General features: G+C 45.0%; 1 protein-coding gene across 3 annotated transcripts in view; it reads left to right on the plus strand.

The window, feature by feature from the left end:
• The window catches only part of gem (transcription factor CP2 like gemini), an 81,739-nt gene that overhangs the window by 37,931 nt on the left and 31,430 nt on the right, over positions 1-12,378 (plus strand). For all 3 annotated transcript variants that reach the window (XM_065445950.2, XM_065445951.1, XM_065445949.1), the window contains 3 exons: positions 2,245-2,286; positions 8,771-9,126; positions 11,099-11,168. In XM_065445950.2, the coding sequence (XP_065302022.1) occupies positions 2,245-2,286; positions 8,771-9,126; positions 11,099-11,168 (468 nt within the window). The remainder of the gene's footprint in view (positions 1-2,244; positions 2,287-8,770; positions 9,127-11,098; positions 11,169-12,378) is intronic.

Here is a 12,378-nt window from a genome sequence, read left to right on the forward strand (position 1 = left end):
GCTTGCGGTCATTTCTACGACACTGCTGTCTGCAGATTATTTTTATATTTTCTATGCTTTCCCTTTGTACTTTAATCTCTGTCACTAAAATCAAACATCGGGAAATAATTTCAATATCCATGTCCTCATATTTCTTTGTTTATCTGAAAACACTGAGGTGTAGATGTGTCACACACCTGCATGTTAACACACACACACACACACACACTAGAGATCTCCACGCCGAGCATGTAATTATCTTTGTTTTCATGCAAGTCATGTGCAATATATTAAAGAAAGGCTAAAAAGTTCAAACATTCTTGTGCAGTGTACATAATGCACAAATGTGGTGCTTAGCGTTAAAAGTCCGTCACTATTTTGTTGGTGTCACATGCTCGATGCAAGGACGCTTAAAGGGACACTGAAGGTAAATAATAAGTCGACGTGGATTGTTTAAATACCATTCCATAAACCTTGCAACGCTTGTTTCGGGCCAAGAAAGGAATTAGTTTACAAGAAAATTGCATCTGAAGGATCTGAATACCTTTTTTGAAACTCAAATCTTCCGCCACCTAACCGGGGGAGTGGTGATGTTGCATACGCCATCACCACCCTTTGCTGCCCTCGGTGAGCAAAACGGTGCCCGACAGACAGCGGCACAGAGTCAAGACAGGGCGGTGGATTCGCCGCTGCAGCTGCTTTTTGGTCAAGCGACGTAGACCATTCAAGCATCCCGCGATATAACATGGAAGTTGAATTCTCTGCTACTTGCAGTTTGTGCAAGTTTCGCGAACCAGCAAAGCTAGCACAGCACTACGCGATAATGAAACTGCTGAAACGTGAAAGCATGGGTGGCTCAGAGTTGAGCGAAAACGAAGCCTTTCGGCGTCCCACGTCGTTGTTGAGGATATTTAAAATGAGCTCTTTTTTCTAAAAGTTAAATAGAACTGGACAAGTACCATCTTATTTCAACCTATAATACAATACAATTATGTTTTTTGCAACGAGTGGTTCAGTACTAGTGACAATTTAACTTAGGAGTGCTTTCGTCATCGTGCAAGTACTTGAATGTCCCGTGGCAGTCACTAATCATGTCCTGTGTTTACCTCAATATCTTGATTTTTAAGGTCCTATTCACGATAATATTGACACCTTATAGATTCTAAAGCACTAATCTATCACTTTAGCTTGACTCAATATTTGCCTTTACTGTCCCTTGAAATCAGTAATTTTTTTACTTGAAGGCCTGCTGGAGGTTTTAGTGGCTGTCGAATATGTAGTCTGTAGAACCAATGAAGTTGGCCCAAGAACTCTGTTTAAATCTTGGAGTCCTTCAAGCAGCAGAGGCATACAGCTCTTGTCTGCAGCATGGTTATGTTAATGGGCTATGTATAGTGCATTAAAGTAATTTATACTCTTGCTTCAAAGAAAGGTATTTACCCACACTGTAACAAAAATACTGTAGCCATCATCATCAGTGTTGCCGGAACATCAAGAAAAATTTGATTCTAGTCTGAAAAACTGCAAGCAGAAACCTAATGTTAATTCTTCAGAAGTAAAAACAGTTTAGCAATAATAAAAATGCTTTCTGTTTAATTTATAGTTGCATTCAATGCTGGCTGCTTGTTGTGATACAGAACTGTTGCTGGCGATGGAGCTGTCACAAGAACTTGGTGTCGAATACAGAGGTATCATAGCTTTGTAATGTAGCGTTACGGTCAAATCTCGTTACAACAAATCACATTGCATCTGTTACGCAGATATCTTTGCTTATATCTGGCATCTAATATAAACATACATTTGTGACACTGATATTGATAATTCTTTTTTATTTGCTTCATTATGCCTGGTCATTTGTTATATCTGTGTTCATTATGTGGAGGGTCAATTGTAATATTCCTTCGTGTTTCAAAAGTAGAAGGTCTTCAAAGTTTTTAATCCCCAGCAGCCATTGAAAGGAGCCCACACTGGTACTACATTAAAACAGGTTACTGCACTATTTTAAAGCTCCACAGCTTTCCATAGCTCTGTGTTGTTGCATTATTTGAAAATCCACCGGGGTTTCTCCGTGGCTATGGTGTTAGGCTGCTGAGCACGAGGTCGCGGGATTGTCCTCCACTACGGTGTGCCTCATAATCAGGAAGTGGTTTTGGCACGTAAAACCCCATAATTTAATTTAATTATTTGAAATTCATGGGAACATGCAGGTTCTGTGTGCTGTGTTTACACTTGGCCTTTAAATGTTGCTTCTTCTTTCTTCTCCAGGAAAAACATCAGCCTTCGTACGATTGCACGGTGTTTACCGAGGTGAGTAACATTGGTCACTAAGCATTGTGAGGAATTTTATTGTTGTGGTATCAGTTATCTAGGGCAGAAAACCAGGAGAAAGGCTTGCTCAGGTGTGGGCACAAGGAAAGGAGTAGGTGGCATGAAAAAAAAAATTGGGAGCACTTTTCTTCCGAATCAAATGTAGCAGTATTCTTTGTATTTACTGCTTAAATGTAGTTCGTTTAATCTGAGCATACGTCAGTGTCAGCTGACTTGTAGTGCTTGCATACTGCTTATGACCTACATTCTTTGCCTTGTCCATAGCTAACATACTGTATTTGCACAAATATAATGTGACTGAATATAACGCAAGGACATCTTTTGAAGATCAAGAAAATGAGATGAAAGAACTGATATAATTGGCTCCAAATAATTTGACCTTGCGAGACTGCCAAATTTGATCGAATTATTCCAAAGGTCAAATTAACAAACAGCAGCAAAATGAATGAACTGAAACCTTTTTGGTTTCATTAATTAGTCTATATTCCTTGCTCTTGAAGCATGACTCAATTGGCATGAGGCAAGGAGTATGTCTATATGACTGTGTGACATGACACAAAAAAACAGCAGCAGATTGCTTCACAGGCAGATGGAGCGTTGACCACTAAAGGATAAAACTTAATTTATGTAAAACAGCTTTACGTAAGCTTAGAGAAGCAGTGCCATGATCTGCTGAATTTATTTTCTTTTTAAGCTTATACACTCGAGCCTCTTTATAACGAAGGAGAAGCCGAAATGTTTTTGTTATATTGATTACCTCGTACAGTCAGCACCCAATTTTTCGGACTCCCTGGGGGTTGCAAAAAATTGGAGGACGCTTAAGCTTCGCCTTCAAGAGTGGAACGCGATAGCGTTCCCGTCGACCCGCCAATGGGTGTAAGACAATGGGCTACAGGGCAGCCATCACTTACGAGGCGCCCCGCATCAGACGCGGTGAGCGTCGAGCCATATGGTCGAGCAACGCGGCGTTCGGCGCAGCAACGAAACGTGCGCCTGAGCAAGCGGAGCGAACCAAAGAACTCGGTATCCCGGAGGGGGAAATGATGCACGCCAGCCAAACGCCGTGATCGGCACGGGCAGAGAGATAGAGAGATAGTGATCTAAAGAAAGGAAGGACGCTTGATTCTACAGAGGGAGCCAGGCGAAGCGTTGTCAGGGGAGAGAGTCCGAGCCGCGACAGCTCCAATGCGCGCGTGGCGCGCCATCTGTCGGGGCAGCGCCGTACATGGAGAGGAGGGGGTCTTCTGTGTTTGCCGCAAGATGGCTCTCCATGTGCGGAAAGCGCAGAAGAAATGCAGCGAAACGCACTTCGCTACTCGTGTAATTGCGACTTCTGTAAGTTACATGTTCATAATTACCGATATACACCACAGTATAACTTTCCACGGCTCGTTTCGAAGGCAACACCGCATTCACTAGAGGCGCGTTTGTACCTTTTGGAAGCATCGAAATCGTGGCTGAGTGGTAGCGTCTCCGCCTCACACTCCGGAGACCCTGGTTCGATTCCCACCCAGCCCATCTTTGAAGTTGCTTTTTATTTATGGAGTGCCTGCCGTGATTTATCGCTCACGGTCAACGCCGCAAAACGCTGACGCCGACACCGACGCCGACACCGACGCCGACGACACCGGCTTTTCTGCGACACGAGCTCCTTAACGCTATCGCGTTAAAACGACCGAAAAATCAGGCAGTTTGAAACAATGAATGCATGCCTTTTACTGCCTCCAAGGGCTCTAATCGCCATAGGCACGTATGAAATAGCTCTAAAGGCCTCCCAGTGCACTTATTAGGCATATTGGTGCTCGTACTATGATAGGAGACAGCGGGTGAACGTGTGTATAATTAAAGAATACGTACTGTGTCCTGTGAAAATTGCTTTCCCCCCCCCTCTTGCTATGCTTCACCACATAACACTGCTGCATTGAGGCGAAGCTGACTTTCGAAACCTGGCATTATGCAACGTGTCGTGGTTTCCAAGCTTCGAAGCCATTGGCGAGGATTACATGAGCAGAGTCGACGCCATTGCCAACAGTGGAGAACGTTTTAATTGAAAAGCTGCGACCGATCAGCAACAAACTTCATAACGAATATTGAAGTAGCTAGGCATAGCGTTGCCGCGGTGGTGTCTACAGCTGCCAGCAGATCCGCCTGCGAGAGCGCCAGTGCGAAGCGGCAAATAATTTAAATAGTGACAGTGGTGGCTTCATTTATTGCCATTTCGGACCTGCAGTCATGGCAAAAAGTTCGGAAAATCAAACGGTAAAGGTGTTTTGCATCCGAAATTTCAGACGTCTGGAGTTCCTATACGTTGACTCTATGGGGTACAGGGCAGTGCCACGAAGGCATCCGAATTGTCAGGCATGTTTCAAAGGTCAGGCATCCGGAAAATCAGTCGTTGAGTCTGTATTGATTATTGCCCTTTACTGCAGTATATGCCCAACGGTGCGCACAGCTTTAAACATGCAAGAAAACCATGGCTCCGAGGCCTGCTAAAGCACAAGCACCTTATGCAACAGCCATTACGATAGCCTCCTTCTGTTCCATTGTGATAGTGTTTTGCTTCCGCTTTCCACTTGGCTAGCTCATATTGCCGGGAAATCAGTGAAACAGCTACATGGTCAAAGAGAACAGCTAGCATGCTGTGATGCAAACGAAATCTGTTGTGTTTGAGCAGCACGTAGCACACAACACGGTGCGCTGACTACACAGTTAGAACAGTATTTTTGGGCGACCTCCATGACTTTCAGAGATAGTTTCACTTTTGTGATATGTCGTTAACCCATCGTAGTATAGGGCCAAAAGAGCTTGGCCCAGCACTAGGAACGCTGTTTGTCGTACAGGCCGATGCATTCAACCTGCAAAAATCTGATACGCCACTCTCTCGTGGTTCCGCACGCCCCGAAGCCCTGCTAGCTAGAGCAGCATGCCTCAGAGAGAAGTGGAGGCACTAACATTTAGCACAACATGCGCAAGCAGCGCCATCGATATGTGGCGTGGTGTAGCTAGGCATGGCATTTCTGATTGCGATCTCAGAGGAATATCAGTGTTGCTCGACGGCACATGCATCGCAGGATCAGCTCCCACACTAAATGAGTGCACTCAGCAGAAAGTTATATGCTTGTTGTGCAACGGTTGGTATTTCTGAGTGCGTTCGCGTTAGGATTGTCAAAGTGCAAACAAGTGTGTGTGTGTGTGTGTGTGTGTGCGTGTGTGTGTGTGTGTGTGTGTGTGTGTGTGTGTGTGTGTGTGTGTGTGTGTGTGTGTGTGAAGGAAGTAGTTCTTCGGATCCGGTGTTTAATAAGTTGAAATAAGTGCAGGAATGCATAGAAAAGCGAAAACAAACGTTTAATTTCGACGTTTCGGTCAGGGTCTGGCCTTCATCATGAGTGCGATTGCAAGCAGTTTATACATTGCAGAGTGAAGAAATGCACTGAATTGTTCCTGAACCTCCACGGGTGGTATACAGATGGGCCACCAACTTCAGAGATGTCACGTCCTTGAAAACTCGGCTAACTTCAAAGGCTCTGCACCATGCAGAAAACTTAGATGGCAACTCTGCCCCATGATGAGTACCGCTAATGTTGCCAAGAGCACCGCTTCTTCTTTTTCATTCAAAATACAAGGGGATTACAACTGTGAGACTTGTAACATTGTATATCTCCTTTAATGCACCATTTGCTGTGCACAATATGTTGGACAAATGGAAACCCCTTTTAGGCTATGCGTTAATAATCACAAATCACATGTAAAATCTATACTGCACTTGCCCTCTGCAAATGTGTGAACACACTAGGCCAACCTTTTGAAAAATTTAAGGCCACTATTTTGATATTAGGATTCTCCACTCACCATGACAGAGAAGCTTGCAAATCATCTAATGCACAAGTTCAGCACAATTTCTAGGGGAATTACTGAAAGCATAGGTATGTACGCATGTTTGTGTTCATAAGCTACCTGCTCTTTCTTTTTCTTTTTGACTCGAGTGAATGTATTCATGATACTGTACATTTCTTAATTTTAATATGTTTCGCTCTTACATAGAAAATGTATAAATTGAGTTCTGGGTTCTTGCAATCGTACTCATGATGAAGGCTGGTGCCCTGCTGAAACATCAAAATTAAATGTTTGTTTTTGATTTTCTACTTTCAATCTATATGCAGTCGAACCCTACTATATCGAACCAGTTTACATAGAATTATCCCGTATATCTAAGCATTTCTGAATATGGTATAGTTACAATGAGTATATATAGCAAGAATTATGCTTACATCGAACAAAGGTAGCAGTGACTCCCAATATATTGAATGTCAAGCGGCGCAAAAGTGCACTCAGAAGATCCCGTTCCCTTGTGGCGGCGGAGAAACCCGCCGACACATCTCAAAAGGGGTTTAGCCTGGCAGCACGGCACCATCCACCCGCTCTCCCTACCATGACCGCGCCACATCGGGCGGGTCGGCGACACCCCGCTGCAAAAACTTATCCTGGCCAACCCACAGTGCTTGCTCAGACAGCCAATCAGAGGCTCTTGTGCCCTCATCGTGCAAGATGATGCAAGTCTGAGTTGCTGCTTTTTTTGTCCATTGTGTTCGTGCATTGTGGGCCTTCTCCTCCAGTGTTGCCATGATGGCTAGCGCGAAGCAGCAGAATTCGCCTTTTGCTGTGAAGCTAGAAATCATAAACCGAGTTGGACACGGTAAAAAGTCGGATGTCGCCGCAATGTCAAGATTCCGAGGGGCACTCTCAGCACCATCTTGAAGAATAAGAGGGAGATTAGGGCTAATGCGGAAAAATGACCCAGTGCCCATGCCGCCTGATCAGCTCACAGTAACACAATCAAGCGTTTGCGAGGAGGCGGGGAGGCAGAGGGAGGGTAAGTTGGCTCATGTCTCGGTTTCTGGCGCACACCTCAGCTGTGGCTGCGCATCTCTGCAAGCACGGCTGAGTGCATACACACCCGCGCACCCTGCTTTAGAGGTAATTTGCTGCGTGTGCGAAGAGTTGGCGTGCTAAGACAGCGTGACACCATGTAAGCCGTCTTACTGCGCGTTTAGTACTGGACGTTGCGTAAACTCGAGTAGTTTCGATGACCCGTTGGAGCGAGAGGCAAACCAAGCATTCGCTCCCCACTGCCAGTGCTTCTCCCATTACTGTCGTCCCGGCACAGGCGAAGCTGTCAGCTGCGGGGGCAGATTGCCTGCAAAAGCATGGCTGGCTTTGCTTAATTCGTATCGCCGAGAAGATATTGACGACATAGGTGGCACGAAATCGTATCACTCATCGCCGACTCCCAAATTTGTCAAAATAAATTGTTTTCTCTTTCAAATTTGCTTCTTTTTTTCGATTGCCCTATTGTTTGGAAAATTCTGCCGCCCCTTTCCATATGAGAAAAATTGATTGGCGACTGTACTTATTTGTACAAAAAGTCAAATTTCACTAGAAAAAAATTTTGACATAACGAAGCAAATTACCGATTGTACCAACTTCATTATATCGAGGTTTAACTGTGCCTAATTTTGTTATAACAGGGTTCGAGTGTAGTAACTGTGAGGGGGTGCTGATGAGGATCGTTGGACATCAAAATAACCGAAGCGGCATCCTTTCAAGTTCAAAGTAAACAAGTTATTGTTTCATAGCAATGTATGGTTCCTCGCCGGGGCTTTTCAGTGCATTTGATTTAAGTGAAAAGTCAAATTAACCTAGGTTGGAACTAACAGGAGTCGTCGACTGTATTACCATTGCAATGCGAAATGCAACCATGTGAAGCTGGCAGGTTTCATTAATAAAGGAAAGCCATAGGGGAAATTGACTGTGGTTTAATGGGAATGTATACTAAATGATAAGATTAAGGGAAATGAAAGTGGACAAAAAAAAAACTTGCCACCTGTGCAAGCCAAACCCACATCTTCTGCATGAAGCGTGCGGTGCTGTGTCGGGGAGGCAATCTATGGGCAAGATTAGCTTTGAAGTTTCTTCCATGCTTGAGGGTGCAGTGGAAGTAGAGGTTTTTAATTTCTACAAAATGACAGAGCATAAGCTAGCAGGAGCCTCCCATGGTTCTGAGCAAGTGTAGACGCCACTTATTACCCCTGAACAAGGTTCTTGGGTCATATTTTATATTTATTATCAGTTTTGGATTGTACATTTTCTCGCAAAGTGCATAGTCGCCTAGGTGTCTCAAGAAATGTATCAAGGCTCCGTGATTCATATGGGTTAAGGGGGCCTCATTACGTCATAAATAATATACAGTAGTCAGTAGCAGTGTTGTTTTGATTATACTGCATTATTAACTAAATGTTTTACACTTATCAGCAATAAAAAGGACTTGCCAGCCCAGCTTCTCAGGTAACTCAGATTCAGTGTGTCTGAAACCTTTTCCTACTTTTTCAAACCTGGCTCATTGAGGCTTGATTCTGTTCAAATGGAGTTGCTCCTCTTACTCCTTTTTCACTCCTTTTTCACTCAGTGCATTTCCGAGCCAGCATTTGCACCTGCCAGCCCTCCCCTGAGTGCCAGTGGCAACAGCAACAGTGGAGCCACAAGCCCTTCTGCAGCATTAGCAGTTGGGGCCCAAGGTCCTGCTGCTATTCCAGTCGGAGCGCAGGGTCCGTCTCCGACCACACCAACCAGTCTGTTGCCTGTTGTGTCCAGCGCGCCCACTACTAAGCCACCACCTGTGGCCAGCGTCCCGCCGCTGCCTCCCATACCTGTGTCTCCTCCTCAGCCCATCCAGCAGCGACCTAGCAGCACCAGCAACTACTCACCTCAGGGGAGCGGCGACAGCTTCCCTCCTCCTGCTGCAAGCACCGCCATTCCTGACCAGTGAGTTGCACTTAAGATTAAGTTGTAAACGGGACCAAAAGTCACAAAGGACAAATACTAAAGAGTCATCCAGATGATCACAAGTTGTCTTGTGACCTTCTGGATGTCTATTTCCTATTTGTCCTTTATGTTCCCTGGCACCGTTTGCAAGCTGTGACAAACGAACTAGAAGCTCGACAATGCATTTTGTTCGAGATTAAAAGGAGCCTTAAATAAAGACTGCTGAAAGGCATGTTACTACAATCGATGCTTGTTACAATGGACGGGGACAATCCAGTGAAAGAGGTCTGTCATATCCCAAGTCTGTTCTATCCAAACTTTGAGTTGCGGTATGTTGTGAAATGGCAGAACTTCACACGTACCGCCGTCTCACCTGCAGGTGACCATGAATGATAAAAACATTGAAATTAAGATAAATAACTATAGATAAACGGGTACGCAATGATCATACAGCCACATAGGTACTTTCCTGTTCGCTTTTTTTTTCGGACGCTAGTTGTTGACAAATGGCAGTTTCCCCGCATTAGAGCATATATACACCTACATAACACAGGATTAATGACCGGCAGAACGGTGGAGAGATAGCCAATCAGTGCTACAGTGCCAGCCGTCTGGTCTGAGTGTGTCGCCACCGCTGACACAAACCTCACCTACAGCTTGCTTTTCACACAACACAGTGTCCGGTACAATAAACTGATGTCTCAGTTTTATCTTTCGTGACAAAGAACAACCACTGTAAAATCTGTAACCTGAGCAAGATCCGTGGTACGAGGCAAGTCCAACTCAGAGCCCGCATCTGACTGCCACTGCACTGCATGCAAGATGGCTCGATCGCATCACGCGCCTTGCAGTCTGGATGCTATGTGTAGATGCCTATCTTGATCTATATGCTGAATGATGCCACGAGAATTGAAGCACTCTCAAAACAGTGCCTTTTGCAATCGTTGCTGTTTGTCTCTGAAGTGCTTTAAGCTAAAGTTTGACTTCGAAGTTGGTTAGGCCTAGTGGTACCCTCGGCACTTGTTCGGCACTGAGCTGACAGTGATAGGCGGTGATGGTCTGCTCACATAGTCACATGAAAACTTTCTGCCAGTGGGGCATCACGTGGCACATCGTTGTGGAGAGCTTGCCACTAGTTATTGGTTTCTTAAGAAGAATGGCATTTTTGTAACTTCCGCAAGCTGCCGAAACTAGTTGCGTGCAGTAAATTACCGCACGCAAGCATCGCCGCAACGAAGTACATTGTATTTACACCATCTGCACAAAATTAGGGAAAAACCTTTATCTGTTGTAGCCAATAGTCCGTAAATAGCCGGGTCCATCAAAAGCGGAATTCATGGCACAGATAATATAGGAAGACCAAACAAAGTGAGAATAATGGTCTGTTATATCCGAACATATGGTGTACACAGATCTATTGGAACGGGCGTGAACTGTATTTACTGGTGATCCCAGGGCTTTCTTTTGTGAACGTGTTCGAGCAAGAATTTTCAGAATAGGCATAGCATTGCCGACTTGCCACCTAGTTTAGCCACCTGCTGCAGTGGCCCAGTGACTGGCATTCTGCTGGAGAACACGAGGTCTCAGGTTTGATTTCTGGTCGCAGCTTTCGATCGACGAGACTTGAGTAGGCACTGTCAAATCCCATATTGTAACAGTAAGCTGATGCAGCAATTTCAGGGCACTATCGCACTGTCTTCCACTTTTGCATCATTTCTGGTTTGCTAAGCCTCCTCTCACAGCAACATGGCAGTTTTGCTATCGCGGGGGCGTAATTTACTAAAGCTTTTTACCCTAATATTCCTCTGTAGGATCAAGGCAAAGTCATGTTGCCACAACACGCTTGTATTATTTTAGTTACCTTCCTTAAAAGAACTTGAACATACTAAGGAGTGACTCCAAGAGAGCCTAGATGCTGTTTGCCGTCAATATACATTTTGTTGCTTTCTTTTTTTGTGCATGCGCTTTGCAGGAACCCTGGAACCCCAGGCAGCTCAACTAGTGACATACTTGAAGTTTCAGATGCATCCCTTTCATCACCGGTAAGATGAGCGTCAACTGTACTTCTCGCAATGTATGGCTCCACTGGGGACTCAATGCTACAGCAGTTTTAAGCATCACATTGAAGCTTCATGCTTCAGTGCTATCAATAGTACTTCTATACTACAATACTACAATACTATCATGTATTCACAAGATCTGTAAATTTCAAATGAGCCTTACTGTTTGTTAGAATAGTACTTACATTTGTTTAGTGCATTGAGAGTGTATGTTTAGCATGTATAGTAGTGTCTCCAATTTGAAGCTTCATATCAGTGTATGTGAAGTATGAAAATGTGTAATTGGTAGGACCTTTGAGGTAAAATGTGTAGGACTAAGAATGTTTCAGGAGCTCATCATTGAGCAAGGCTTCTGTTAGAAAACTTTAGCTGGCATGTAGTATACCGTGTAGTGTGGAATATAGGTCGAGGTTTTTTCAGAAAAATATTACTAAAAGGTCACCCCTCGACCTATATACCGGCCCTTGGCACAACTTGAATAGTCATCTGGCAACACGTAGGAGCGCAGACCTTTCGGCATCCACATCGTTATCGCCCCCTTGGTGTCCGACGCCGAAAGAGGCTTTCCTGCGGGATGTTGTCGTTCGTGTGAATGAAAAGGGCTATATGGACAAGGCCCTCATGCTTAATTGGATTAAGACCGTCTATAATCGGCAACCCGGCGCACCCCTGTGGTGTCCGAGCATGCTCGTCTTGGATGTCTTTCGCGATCACTTGACCGCAGGTGTGAAGCAGGCACTCTGCGACGGGAGGACAGAACTCGCCGTCATTCCAGGAGGCATGACCTCAACACTTCAGCCACTGGACGTCATGCTGAACAAACCCTTTAAAGACCGTGTCCGTGAACAATATAATCAGTGGATGGCCAGCAACAACCCGACAACCCCAACCGGCCGGCTGCGCAGGCCGCCTCTCGCCCTTGTGGCCACATGGGTGTCGCAGGCTTGGCGCTCGCTGCCTAACGATATGGCGGTGCGGGCATTCAAGAAGTGTTGCATTAGCAACTCCTTGGACGGCACCAAGGATGACATGTTGTGGGACGCAGCCAGCGAAAAGTAGCCGTCTTTGGACGAGAGTTCAGACAGCTCAGACGAATTAGCAGGTGATGAGTCTGGCGGCACCACTAAATAAAACAAAGTTTTGTGCCTTATAATTTTTATGTTGACTTCTTTGCTTCAATATAAGGGGGTCG

Source organism: Dermacentor albipictus, chromosome 4 (genome assembly GCF_038994185.2).
Source record: "Dermacentor albipictus isolate Rhodes 1998 colony chromosome 4, USDA_Dalb.pri_finalv2, whole genome shotgun sequence".
Classification (NCBI taxonomy): domain Eukaryota; kingdom Metazoa; phylum Arthropoda; class Arachnida; order Ixodida; family Ixodidae; genus Dermacentor; species Dermacentor albipictus.